The following is a 13,506-nucleotide window of genomic DNA, read 5'->3' as shown; positions in this document are numbered from 1 at the left end:
ATAGGCCTACCCTAGCAAGGGGGGTTCCGGATTGAGTCAGCGGGAACTACCAAAGTTCGCTGGATGAGGGCGTGGCAGATAGTGGTCTTTTGATGGGTGAGGTCTCCGACATCGTTGAGGTCATGTGCTCGTATGGGGGAGTCTCTGTTAATGGTATTGTAAGGGAAGTTTATTTGTAAGTATGCGGGATCCCCAGTGTTGGTTCTGTAGTGGGAGTAGAGGTATGATGAGGGTGGCAGGAGTGAAAGTTGGGATTCCCGTTCTTGGAGGGGTGAACCCCTGTGTGTCATGTTAGTGGGTTTCCCTGCAGTGAGTATAAGAGTAAAAAAGCTATAGGGAGGTAGTGTAATCAAGACTGACTGGGATTTGGCGTGACAGTATAGGTTTGAAGTCAGATATAACAAGCGTGGCAAAAAAAAATAACAAATTACAAGAACGTGTACAACTAGTATTGGTAGACTTTGCAAAGTAAAGAACACTCGAAAACATGTAGAAATATTCCAACATAAACATTAACATTAACTGGGATGATTGGGAGAGATTCCGAGAGAGGGATGGAGGGTGGGGGTAGGGATAGAGGTTGGGTTTTGATATATTTTTGACAATAAGCGTGTTGCTTGGGTTTGGTGATCTCCTGTGTTTTGGGTTGGCTTACAAGTTCCAGGTCTAGTAGAGTATAAGCAGTGGGGATGATTAGAGTTAGGTTGGGTTTAAGAGGTGTTGTATGGTTGGGATATCACCCCCTCTGACGTTCTCCCTCGGAATCTCTCCATGCTTATTAGGTAAAATGTGCATCTCAACGGAACAAGGTATGTGGTACCATGGTCAGGAGGGATTGTATTCTACCGGCTCTATCTGGAGTGCTCATGTCACAACTAGAGTAAACAGTTTGCTTTAAAATAAGTAGATTTACTTACAGGTAGCGGTGCAGTTCTGCAGTGGAATAGGAGTGGGGAGTGAGGATTGTAATATAGTGAGTATGGAAAAGGTTGGTAGGGGAGAGAAGAAGAAAAAGAAAAAGAAAAGGGGAAAAAGTAGAAAGGGCTAGGGAAGGAGAAGGCAAGGGTTGGGAAAAGTATGAAATAATGAGGGGTCCGGCAGAGAATGCTATAGGGCTGGAGGTATTACTCCCTTAGTTCACCACTAATTTAGCGAGTGGGCAATTGGAGGGGGAAGTTCTTGTTCGGTGGTCTTCCGAGAGTCTGCAAATCCTGGTGGTGTATAAGAGATGGTGTGCGTCGAAGAGCAGGGGCTTGCACAAGTGTCTTGGGATCCTCTCGGGAAGTCATCGTCAAGCAAGAATAACCTTGATTTAGGGTTGGCAGTTAGTTAGGATTTGTCGTGACAAGGGTAAAGGTGGTGAGAGTTCCCTCGTGTGACTGCTCCATGTTTACCTCTTCTCGGTCGCTTGTTGAAGGTCGTTTTGGGTTGTGACAGTGGTGGTGTGGGACCCGTAGGGGGTAGGCCCAAGTGGGGTTTTAGGTTGTATGGGCTGTGACATCCTAGTTGCTAGATTGCATCTTTGTGTGAAGAATTGCATTCTTCTGAGCATGGTTGAACTTTTGAGGTCTTCCGGAAGCTGAGATACTGATTTTGTTAATAAGATTGGGGTGTTGCAGATGCCAATATTCTCTTGCTGGCAGGATTGTGATGTGATGTGTGTTGGCAAGATGTTAAGGCATCCTGTTGGGGCAGATCTTCATGGAGTTTAGGTGCGGGGGAGGGTAAGGGTTGGTTAGAAGATAGATACAGTTAATGATGTGAAGGTACCGACCTTGATCCGTTAATTGCAGGAGGAAAGCAGGGGTTTCCTTTAGGTGGAGAAACGTGCTCTTCTGTGTGCTGGAGACGCTGTAGGGCTGTCATTTCTTGGGGCGTCTTGTGCGGCTAAAGGTGAATGGTGTGGTATAAGTGAGCGTCTAGTTTATATAAATTCTATGTTAGATTGGAGATGATTTTTCTTGAAATATTTTGAAATGCTACTCTGAAGTCCTGGTTCCTCAGACTGTAAATCAAAGGATTGAGGAGAGGAAGGATCACCGTGTAAAAAACAGACACCACTTTGTAACTGGTAAAATGATAACTAGAACCTGGAGTAAAATAATTAAGCACAACAGAGATATAAAATATAAACACCACTGTCAGGTGAGAGGTACATGTAGAGAAGACTTTTGTTTTGTTGTCTTTAACTTGCATTTTCAAGACAGTCTTAAAGATGGAGATGTAGGACAGGAGGATCGGTATAAAAGACACCACTCCAAGGAAGCCATCAAAGAGAAAAATGAGCATGATATTGATGTATATGTCATTACAAGAGATCTGAAATAACTGGGGCAAGTCACAGAAGAAGTTTTTGATAATTTGTGACTGGCAAAATTTTAATTTCAAGGCATAAACTGTGTGAACTAAGGAATTGGTAAAACCGATACACCATACAATGGAGACCAATTGTGCACACACTTTCCACTGCATGATCTGCGTGTAATGTAATGGCTGACAAATGGCGACATATCGATCATAGGACATGGTGGACAACAGAAACACCTCACAACCGGCAAAGGACATAAAGAAGAAAACTTGGGTCATACAAGCTGTTACTGTACGCATTCTTCTCCTGGTGTGAAGGTCAAATAACATTTGTGGAGCAGTGACCGAAGAACAACAGAGGTCCAATCCAGCCAGGTTCCCGAGGAAGAAATACATAGGAACATGCAGGTGAGAGTCAGTGACAATGAGGGAGATGATCAGAAAATTCCCTATTAATGTCAGAAGGTAGATGAGAAGGAAGAAAAGAAAGAGAGGGAGCTGAAGGGCTGGAAGGTCAGACAGTCCTGAGAGAAATAGCTCAGTATATATTGTCTGATTTCCCATTGCAATATTTTGACTTACTTTTGAAAAGGAAGCAGTTAAAGAATAGCTTAGCTCCACTTTTATTGAGAAAAACAAAAAATCCACCCTGGGTGATCAACGTATGTTTCAGGCATTTGCAGTGGATGCCTAAAATTTCTAACTGTAGACTTCTGGGAAAATCAAAAAGGCAGGAAATAACTTCTGTAGCAGCGCTCAATGCACCAACTGCTTACTGAACACCTCTGGGTTGCTGAATGACATTGAAATTTAAATAAAATGACAGCACTGAAGATTGAAAAGGAAAGATAATCTTTAATAACATAAAATCCAACATGGCATGTGTACCAATTAAAAATCTATATTATATTTTTATGTGCTGTATTTTTTTCCACAAAAGTGAAGTTACCATTTAAAGAAAGTTATATAAGGATAATGTACATTTAAAAAAAAATCTATAGTGAATTCTAGCCCTCAGAGGAAGACCTTACGACGACCAGACCTGATGAGTGCATTCCATGACCAGGAAGAGACAAACCAAGAAGCAAGCGGTGGACACTACTTCCTATAGAGTGTGAGTCGCACCTTTCCCTGGGCTGTGAGGAATGCTTGTCCATTTGCCTAGATAGTTTGAGGCTGTTTGTATGGAAAACTTTTACTAAACATAATGAGAGAGAAAACGGAATTACGCTATTGGAGCCTTTTTTCTATCCGAGAACCAGTGGAGATCTTATAATATGCTGTGACACCTACCATGACGCTGAGGATAGTTGTGGTTTACTTACCTATGCCTGACATATCCATCCCTCTGGTGAGTGTGAACCCTGAAGGGGAGTGTGATGCACGGACTTTGGTGTGGGGTGTTTAATATTGTAACATAGCAAGATCACCCTCTGAGGTTTCTGGGACTTTCCACACCTTCTATCAACTGCTTATTCCTTGTGTGCTATATACACATGAAAGCTGATCATAAACTGTATGACAGTAGTGCTGCTATAATAATTACAGGCACCTGAGTTGGACTTGTGTACTTTTTTATTGTTATTATCTTTTATACTGTATGTTTCACCTTTTTTTTTCTAAAGAAAAAATATCAGAGATTAGCCAAATCCCAAAGTTACTGAGGATGGAATGATCAAAATGTTATTTCAGTTGTCAATTGTCTAAAACTCTGCAAAAATCACAAATATGGATATGGATTCACAAAACTGTAAAAGCATGCTTTTTCATGTGTAGAAAAGCAAATAAGAAAAGTTAAAATTTCATTTTTTTCTGCAACTCAAATGTAGACTTAATTAATTATAATTTAACATATTGAGTAGAGAAATTCTAGAAGCAAAAGTTGGGATATTGACCAAATTTGTGTGCAGAAAAGATGAGTTATTTTCTTTTTTTTTCTGTCAAGCAATTTAAAGTGTTCAAATTCTTCATGAATTCTCAGATATTGGCTGTAACATTGAACTTACTGAAGGATGCTCTGAACAGACATGTAATATCAGTTATCCATTAAAAAAAAAATATTCCTTACAATATCAGAACCAGGTTTTACCTGTAAGAAATTATTATTATTATAATGTGTGCCAAAGTCCAAGCTGTATGATAGAGACCTAAAATAAAAAGTTCCAAAGTATTGTTAAAAGTTGACTGCATGTAGACAGGACGTGTCTATAAGGCTGGAGTAGATCAATAGCACTAGCATTGAAAAAAAAACATTGAAAAAAAATAAGAAAGTTAAAACAAGGATTTTAGGAGAAAATTACAATTATACACAGTGCATACAGAAATATAAATGTTTTCCAGTTAGGGTTTAGGTTTACTTCAAAGTTTGCTAAAGTTCGGCGAAGCATAGATCTGGAATAAGCAAACTCTTCAAATGAGTATTACAGATTAGCAATCTAGAATTGAAATGCATTATAAACCTTCCTACCTGCACCTTGTGTTTTTCTTCTGCATTAAGATGCATTGATCATGTACTTTCATGGTATCATTTGTTGCCCTTTAAACAGAGCCTATAGTAGAGTAAATTATCAAATTCAGATGTCAGAAGTTTTGGTTTGTGTTCAAACATGAGGCATGTGGCATGGCAATGATCAAGTTAATCCATGGAATCTGTCTGTAGTGTGAGAACTGACACATATGCCGCGTACACACAATCAGAATTTCCGACAGGAAATGTTCAATGTGAGCTTGTTGTTGGAAAGTCTGACCTTGTGTATGCTTCATCGAACATTTGCTGTTGGAATTTCCACAAACAAATGTTTGAGAGCAAAACTTGTCGGAAAGTCCGATCCTGTGTACACAAGTCCATCACACAAAAGTTCACGCATGCTCTGAATTATGCAGAAGGCTATTGAACTTCCTTTTTCTCGGCTCGTTGTACGTGTTGTACGTCACCGCGTTCTTGATGTTTGGAATTTCCGACAACATTTGTGTGTCCGTGTGTGCAAGACAAGTTTGAGCCAACATCCTTCGGAAAAAAAATATACGGTTTTGTTGTTGGAAAATCCGATCGTGTGTAGAGGGCATAACTGTAAAGAAAATACATATCCCACAATCCCTGGGTCTCTCAGTCTAGTGTTCTGTAGGTGAGAGCTACACAGTAATTTGATCTGACACAGACACAAACAGGCTGAGCAATTAACAGAGAGGTCACCATGCAAAATTTGCAACACACTCCCGCATTTATGATGCAACAAAAAGGAAATGGCTGTGCATTGGACCCTGTGTGACCTGGAAGTTAGCTGCAACAATATATGAACATAGGGAAATTGATTCGCCATGACACTACACACTGCAGCCGTGACACTTGAACCCATCATTCCAAAGTAAGACAAACAAACCACACAGGAAATATAATTACACTAAAATCAAGTTAAAAACAGTTAAAGCATTTGAAAGTGTGCAATGCCTTTAAATTTACAGCATCATCATAATGATCAAAAAGGGAACTAGGCAATAGCAGCCTATATTAAGCTTTCATGACAGATTCCCTTTAATTTTTGAATGCCTGAAACAGTGTTCAGCAGTGTCCTGGTGATGTGAGAGTTGATGGCTATTGTGCAGAATGCATGAAGGACCAAAAGACTCAGTTATCTTGACTGGGCATCATATGATGTCCAGCAGGAAAGGCCACTTGTGCGCACAGAGGGGCGATCGGTGGTGCAGTGTGTTGCTCTGACACACAGCATCTCCGATCTTGGTAAAGAGCCTATGACGTAGGCTCTTTACCATGTGATCAGCTGTGACCAATCACAACTGATCACAGCGGTAACCAGGATGTGCCGGTAATTGGCTTTCCTCAGTTCGTGCTGACAAGGCAAGAGCAGAGGAGAGCCTATCAGCGGCTCTACTGACAGGGGGATCTGCACTTATAATTCATGCATGGATTATCAGCACAGCCCCCATCAGAGGTGCCCACCACCTATGTCAATCAGTGCCCATCAGATGCCAATCATTACCCATAACAAATGCCAATTAGTGCCCATCACAAATGTCAATCAATGCCCATCAGTAATGCCTGTCAGTGCCTCCTCATCAGTGCTGCCTATCAGTGCTCATCAGTGCCACCTATCAGTGCTGCATATTAGTGCCTCCTCATCAGTGCCACCTTATCAGCGACTCCTCATCAGTGCCCATCAGTGAAGGAGAAAACATACTTATTTACAACATTTTAAAACATAAACAAACAAATCTTTTTTTTTTTCAAACATTTCTGTCTTTGTTCAATTTGTTTAGCAGAAAAGAAAAAAAATGTAAAAGCTGAAAGAGGGTGAAAGTGGCCGTTATTGAAGTGGTTAATGTCCTGCTATCCTTTTTCTGTGCTTGTTACCTTTTGTGAGCTATTATGGGCAGAACACTCTTAAACCTCGCATTTTATTCAATTGTAATTGTTTCCCTTTAGATTGTAAAGCGCTGCACAGACTGTTGGTGCTATAAAAATTCATAATAATAATAATATCTATTACCTAAATTGAGACAAAATAAATCAATCTGGTCAGAGTTTCAAGTATTAAGAAAGTGTTTAGTTATTATGCAAAACCAGTTAAAAAAAAGGAAACAAGCAAAAAATTAATAGATGACATTGATTAGGATGAGCTGGGTTTTACAAATGAAATAATAACTGAAAGTAACCATACCTGTAAAACAAAAAAAAGAAGAAAATAATATATGTGCATTCCCAGATTTGCAAAATGAAGAAATCTCCTTGTTTTAGTGCCTAGTCCAGATTTGTTTCAATGATTCAAAAGTAAATTCTGATAGAAGAGGATTGAGGAGAGTCAGCACTGGAAGGATCAAGTCAGTGGTGGAGACAATTTGCTGAAGAAGGTTAAATTAATGCAATAAAAAAAAAGCAATGTGACATTTTGGTCACAGTACAGTTTTGTGTGGCACACATACTGTACATACTGTATATTTATAATGCAGAAATTTCCCCTGCTATCTCCAGAGCACACAGGAGAGTGTATTGACTCTGTGTTCCTCTGAGATTAAATTAACATACAAATCCTCAAGAAATTAAATCTGTACAGATAATGAAGCCTCAACCAAATGAATATACTGTTCAATGGCACATTGGGGGTTATTTACGAAAGGCAAATCCACTTTGCACTGAAAGTGCACTTGGAAGTGCAGTCGCTCTCAATCTAAGAGGTAGATCTGAAATGAGTGGAAGCTCTGCTGATTTTATTATCCAATCATGTGCAAGCTAAAAAGCTGTTTTTTACTTTCCTTGCATGTCCCCCTCGGATCTACAGCGACTGCACTTACAAGTACACTTGCAGTTCAAAGTGGATTTTCCTTTAGTAAGTAACCCCCATAGTTTTATAATAAAACTGCTATATACCTTGCTCTGTTCCCCTGATGAAGCCAATGTCTTGGCGAAACTAGTAGGGACTAGTAGGGACACCTCAACCTACCTTCATCTACTATTGGTTGTACAAAACACTGTTTTATGCTCCCTTAACGTGTGTGTTGTCTATGAGTTGTTGTTTTTTAATCAATTATAATAAACTCAATTTCTTTTATATACTATTTTGTATTGATGTATTTTTGGCACTGCAATAATCCCCATCTCCCTGTTTCCTATTGTACTTATTATCAGGATGAGGTGCTTCATCTACTAAGGACATTCCAACCACTACTTCCTTCTCTAACCCCCATAGTTTGTTCCTTTTATAAGGCTACTTTCACACTGGGGCATTGGCAGTAAAGTGCCACAATTTTTAGAGGTGTTTTACCATTGTTTTTAACCCCCGCTAACGGTGGTTAAAAAAAGGGTTAAAAGAGCCTGCAAAGCGCTGCTCTTTGGCGGTGCTGCCCATTGATTTCAAGGGGCGGGGGCGCTTTATACACCACTCCTACAGCGCCTCCAAGATGCTGCTTGCAGGACTTTTTTTAGCATCCTGCCAGCGCACCGCTCCAGTGTGAAAATCCTCGGCCTTTCACACTGGAGTGAGAGGAGAGGCTTTTTCAAGACTTCTTTGTAGGCGCTATTTTTAGCGTTATAGCGCCTGTAAAGCACCTCAGTGTGAAAGCAGACAAAATTAATATATTTTATAACCTTTCTTTTACTAACAGATGTTTCTTGAATTTATTAAAGTTTAAAATAAAAAGTTGTGATGCTGTAAAAAAGGAACAACAAATGGTATAAAGTTAAGCAAGTGGCAAAATCATAATAAAACATAGTAAAATAAAATACATGCAGAGAAGGCAAAAAAAAGGCACCAAACACAATTTTAGGAAGGTCTTTTCTCCACTTACTCCCCAGAGATTATGTTGGGTCTTTCAAGTGATAAAAATTATTTCCTAACTTTCTCTGTTTCGCATTGGTGGTTAAGATCCATAACCGTGTCTGCTATGCTAGGTTGAGTAGTGGAATTCTACATTCTGGCCATGTTTAGTTTTGTGGCTGGGAGTAAATGGAGGACAACAGTCCTGGCTGTAGAGAGCACTTAGTCAAAGCCTAGATGTAAAAGTGCTAAGGCAGCCCATAGATGATGCAATTTCTTTTTCCTTGCACCATGGGTGGAAACAAAGAAAATCATTTGATTCCCCCATTAACACATTATGTAATCGCATGCAGAAAAATCCGACAGGACAGTTGCACCCAAGCCAATCAATGAATTGACTTGGGGTACAATCAGCCTACCCATACATGGATCGATATTTGTCCTGAACTGGCTGGATTTTTTTTTTTTTTATCCGTAAAGATTTTATTTAGTGTTAAAAGAGCAAGTTACAATTCACAATTCAAATCAAATGACACAGAAATGTAATTAACAAGCAGGGTATAGAAGCCTAAGAAATGCTGGGTACATCCAATATAGGTTATGATAATACAGTACTGGTAACACAGCCAGATATGCAGAATATAATAGCTGTGGGGTGGAGGATCATTATTCATATTTCCCCTCCCCCCCCTCTCCCCCCTGAGCAGTTAAGCCCAACCAAGGCCAGGAGATAGGTGATACGGCTGGTCCCAGTTCATTTCTCTGAGTGAAGTACCCTTGCAAGCATCTATGTAGGACTATGTCAAGACACGGTTAAGAAGACCTGCTACCAAGTAGGAGGCCGAAGTTGCTGGCTGGATTTTTAACCATATATGTCTGGCTTTAGGCAGGATTACATTTAAATTTTTAAACTGCCTCCTTTTTACATTAAGAAGTTAACACATTTTCATTTAGACATTATAGAGAGTAATGGAACCCTTTACTGTGAACCTTCTAAAATTGTAAACATCATATACAGTAAGAATTGGATCGAAAAAAAAAATCTATTGTGGGAATAGTCTGTAGTTTGTATTTAAACTTAAATCATTAACCCTAAACAGGCAGTGATCCTGGTCATGCTGAAGAATTGTCACCACAGAGGAGGGGAGCGGTCAGCAAAAGACATGAACGGGGACTTTCGTAGGACAAATGGGGTTCCTGTCAAACTATGAATAGCCCTCAAAGATGGACACCCAGAATCACCTGGATATACATATACATAGTTGGGTTGCACCGATACTAGTATCTGTGCCTATACAGAGTATTTGCACAAGTATCGGTACTTGTGCAAATGCACTGACACCTGAAACCGATACTTTCTGGCTCGGTTCTTTGAGCTGTCAGTGGGTCTCCTCTGTTGACAGCTGAAGCGTTAAAGCGGAGTGCCACACAAAAATGGAACTTCCACTTTTCAGAACCCTCCCCCCTCCGGTGTCACATTTGGCACCTTTCAGGGGGGAGGGGGGTGCAGATACCTGTCTAAGACAGGTATTTGCACCCACTTCCGGCATAGACTCCCATGGGAGTCTATGCCTCTTCCTGTCCCTCCGCGCTGACTCCTGGGAAACACACAGGTCCCAGGAGATAGCGGGGACCAGTTACGATGCACAGTGCGGCTCGCGCATGCACAGTAGGGAACCGGGAAGTGAAGCTGCAATGCTTCACTTCCTGATTCCCTCACCTAGGATGGCGGTGGCAGCTGCCGAGAACCGAGTGGGTTCTCAGCGTCGCCTGCCGACACCGCTTGACCCTGGGACAGGTAAGTGGCCATTTATTAAAAGTCAGCAGCTGCAGTATTTGTAGCTGCTGGCTTTTAATATTTTTTTTTTTTTGGCGGTTTAGGTGGACTCCCTCTTTAAAGAAGTCCGGTAATTGGAGCTGTCAAAAAAAAAATCAGCCGGAAATGTTTATTTACAACATTGCTCAGCCGCTGAAACACTAAAATAAAAAGAAACATTGTTTCTTTTTGTATATTTCTGTTTCTTCATCTGCAGATCAAAGGGATGAGCAAATGTTCCTCTGTTATTAACCCTTAATTTACTCTAATCAGCCTTAATTAACTTCCTATTCTCCTCCATTTAATTATTTTCCTGCTTTTATTTTTTTTGTTCAGGTCTATTTTATAAACGATAAACAATTAAAACTTTTTTTTGTTTGCTTTGTTAGTGAATATTTTTACACATATATATTAACATATATTTACACATTTCACATTGAAAAAGTGCAAAATTTTAAAAAAAATCTATTTATTTCATTTGTAAATAACTTTTCAATGCTTTGTACCATTGCTGACAGCTGAAGTTAAAACAAAACAGTTGCGGTAGGTATTGGTAATTGGTATCGGCGAGTACTAAAAAAAAAAGTATTGGTACTCGTACTCGTAAAAATGGTATTGGTGCATCCCTAATACATAGTATAGTGCTTTGTCTGTGTCTCTGCAGTAGACTCTCCCTTGTTATTTGTCCTGGTGATCCTTGTCACTGACACAGAAGGAGAGGGAAATCTTCCAATAGACGCCTGTTTCAGTGACAACTATCTAGGAAAAGATGTCCGCTGTCTTTAGCCAGATTTTCACTCAAATCCTGTTGTGTCAGCAAAAAGTAAAAACCTGATATTACAAATCCCTACAAAAAAAAAACTCTGATTAGAGATTCACATTAAAATAAACAGCATTCCAATGTATTTCCTATACAGGTAATAAAGAGTACTTCTATATCTTTATATATCTCTATTTTGGTGTGAAGATCTCTCTTAAAACACTTCGAAATGCTGTTTTGAAATCCTGGTTCCTCAAACTATAAATAAGAGGATTGAGGAGAGGAAGGATCACCGTGTAAAAGACAGCCACCAATTTGTCACCAGGAAAATGATAACTAGCGTTTGGCCGAAAATAATTAAACATAACAGAGCAATAAAATATGAAGACCACTGTCAGGTGAGAGGTGCAAGTAGAGAAAACTTTACTCATTTTGCCTTTAGCTTGCATTTTAAGAACAGTTTTGAATATATAGACATAGGACAGGAAGGTCAATATTAAAGAGCCGACTCCAAGAAATCCACCCAAGACAAAGATGAGCAGAATGTTGATGAAGATGTCACTGCAGGAAATCTGAAACAATTGTGGAAGGTCACAGAAGAAACTTTCTACAATATCCGATGCACAAAATGTTAAGTTAGAGACATAAAGAGTGTGAACTAAAGAATAAGTAAACCCGAGACACCAGACACTGGACACCGACTGCATACAAACTTGCCAACTCATGATCTGTATGTAACGCAATGGTTGACAAATGGCGGTATATCGGTCATAGGACATGACAGCCAACAGAAAAACCTCAGAGATGGCAAAGAATATAAAGAAAAAGACTTGGGTTATACAAGTTGTAATAGCAATCTTTCTTCTGTTGGTGTGAAGGTCAAATAACATTCGCGGGACGGTGACTGAGGAACAACAGAGGTCCAAACCGGCCAGGTTCCCAAGGAAGAAATACATAGGAACATGGAGGTGAGAGTCGGTGACTATGAGGAAGATGATCAGACAATTCCATATTAATGTCAGGAGGTAGATGAGAAGGAAGAAGAGAAATAAAGGGAGCTGGAGAGCCGGAAGGTCAGACAGTCCAGTGAGAAATAATTCATTCAAAATTGTCATATTTCTCATTGCAACAATTTTACTCACTTTTTAAAGCAAAAATGTATAATATGTGATTCAACTCTTTATTAATATTCACAAGAAGATTAAATGTATTACAATCAATAAATCAGAAGTTAGAAGTTCTCCACCAAAATCTGTTGCTTGTTAACGTGGAAACTTGGAATGTCAGAATTAATGTTTATCAGCAATCTCAGGTATTGGCTGAAACTTACAGCAGTATATATGGATTTGAGTGATGTTTCAGTTCAGATCCAAGGTACAGAAAAGTCAGTTTTTCCTAAACTAAAAGAAAAAAAAATACAAAAAAAATAATTTTACCAAAGCCTTCTCTAAATTATTAATTGATATTTCATAAATAAATAATTAAGAATTTTTCGAAGTGCCAGGAAGCCCAGCCTATATGACTGGTCCCCATTTTAGGTATCTAAACATGCAATAATACGCAGAAATTGTTACTTGTAACAATTATTCCATCTAATAGATTTATATAGTATTAACTTTCTCTATACATACAGTAGATCAGGTTGACACGTCTTCCTAACCACAAGGCTTTACTATGATAATTTGAGATGTCCTATTATAGCATTTTGATTTTTAGCATTTAAGCTACCAAAACATAAAATAAAGTCTCCCCATAGAGAAGGCCCTTAAAGGATATTTAAAGTAAAAGTCAAACCTATTCCTATCTAAGCCTAAACCTGCCCTTACGCCCCTTTCTAAATCCTATTCTATATACCCCGTGAAAGAAAGAGACATATACTCACCTATTCTGAGGGCACTCCAGTCTGGTCACAGTCTGATAACTCCAGTGGTTGGCTTCAGTGAAGAGGAGAGATGGTTGCAGAGTCTTGATAGTGACGTCACTAATAGGCTTACTATGGGGCATCCATTGATGTCCTTCCCTTCCACCAAAGCTGCAATTGACAGCTGATCATGTGACCAGACCAAATCGCTCTTAGAATAGGTAAGTATACATATCTCCCTTTCACAGGGTAGATAGAATAGGATTTAGGAGGGTGTATTAAAAGGCTGGACTTCTACTTTAAACCCAAAAATAAAATGTAATATGTTGCAGTTTTCCAATAGTAAGCATTGGTTTAATTTTATAAGCTTTTTCCCCATTATTTTCACCTGACAATTTGACCAGGAACACCTCCCCTGCCTTATGCCACGTACACACAAGCAAAATTTCCATCAAGTAGACTCTGACGGTCTTTTAGACGGAGTTCCGATGGA

General features: G+C 39.4%; 2 protein-coding genes across 2 annotated transcripts; both read right to left on the bottom strand.

The window, feature by feature from the left end:
• Positions 1-1,935: 1,935 nt before the first annotated feature.
• On the bottom strand, positions 1,936-3,651 carry LOC141147907 (olfactory receptor 5B12-like). The gene is made up of 2 exons (XM_073635066.1): positions 3,633-3,651; positions 1,936-2,888 (listed from the first exon to the last, which is right to left on the bottom strand). The coding sequence occupies exons 1-2, from the start codon at positions 3,649-3,651 to the stop codon at positions 1,936-1,938; spliced, it is 972 nt and encodes a 323-aa protein (XP_073491167.1).
• Positions 3,652-11,343: 7,692 nt separating this feature from the next.
• On the bottom strand, positions 11,344-12,276 carry LOC141147529 (olfactory receptor 8G17-like). The gene has a single exon (XM_073634764.1). It carries the CDS (start codon positions 12,274-12,276, stop codon positions 11,344-11,346), a length of 933 nt encoding a protein of 310 aa, XP_073490865.1.
• Positions 12,277-13,506: the final 1,230 nt, after the last annotated feature.

Source organism: Aquarana catesbeiana, linkage group LG06 (genome assembly GCF_042186555.1).
Source record: "Aquarana catesbeiana isolate 2022-GZ linkage group LG06, ASM4218655v1, whole genome shotgun sequence".
Classification (NCBI taxonomy): Eukaryota; Metazoa; Chordata; class Amphibia; order Anura; family Ranidae; genus Aquarana; species Aquarana catesbeiana.
The sequence above is the reverse complement of the archived record's forward strand: the minus strand, read 5'-3'. Positions and strand labels throughout refer to the sequence as shown.

What these genes read in the sequence shown, in the direction of transcription:
- LOC141147529 (XM_073634764.1), bottom strand. Translation starts at nt 12,276, where the DNA reads ATGAGAAATATGACAATTTTGAATGAATTATTTCTCACTGGACTGTCT.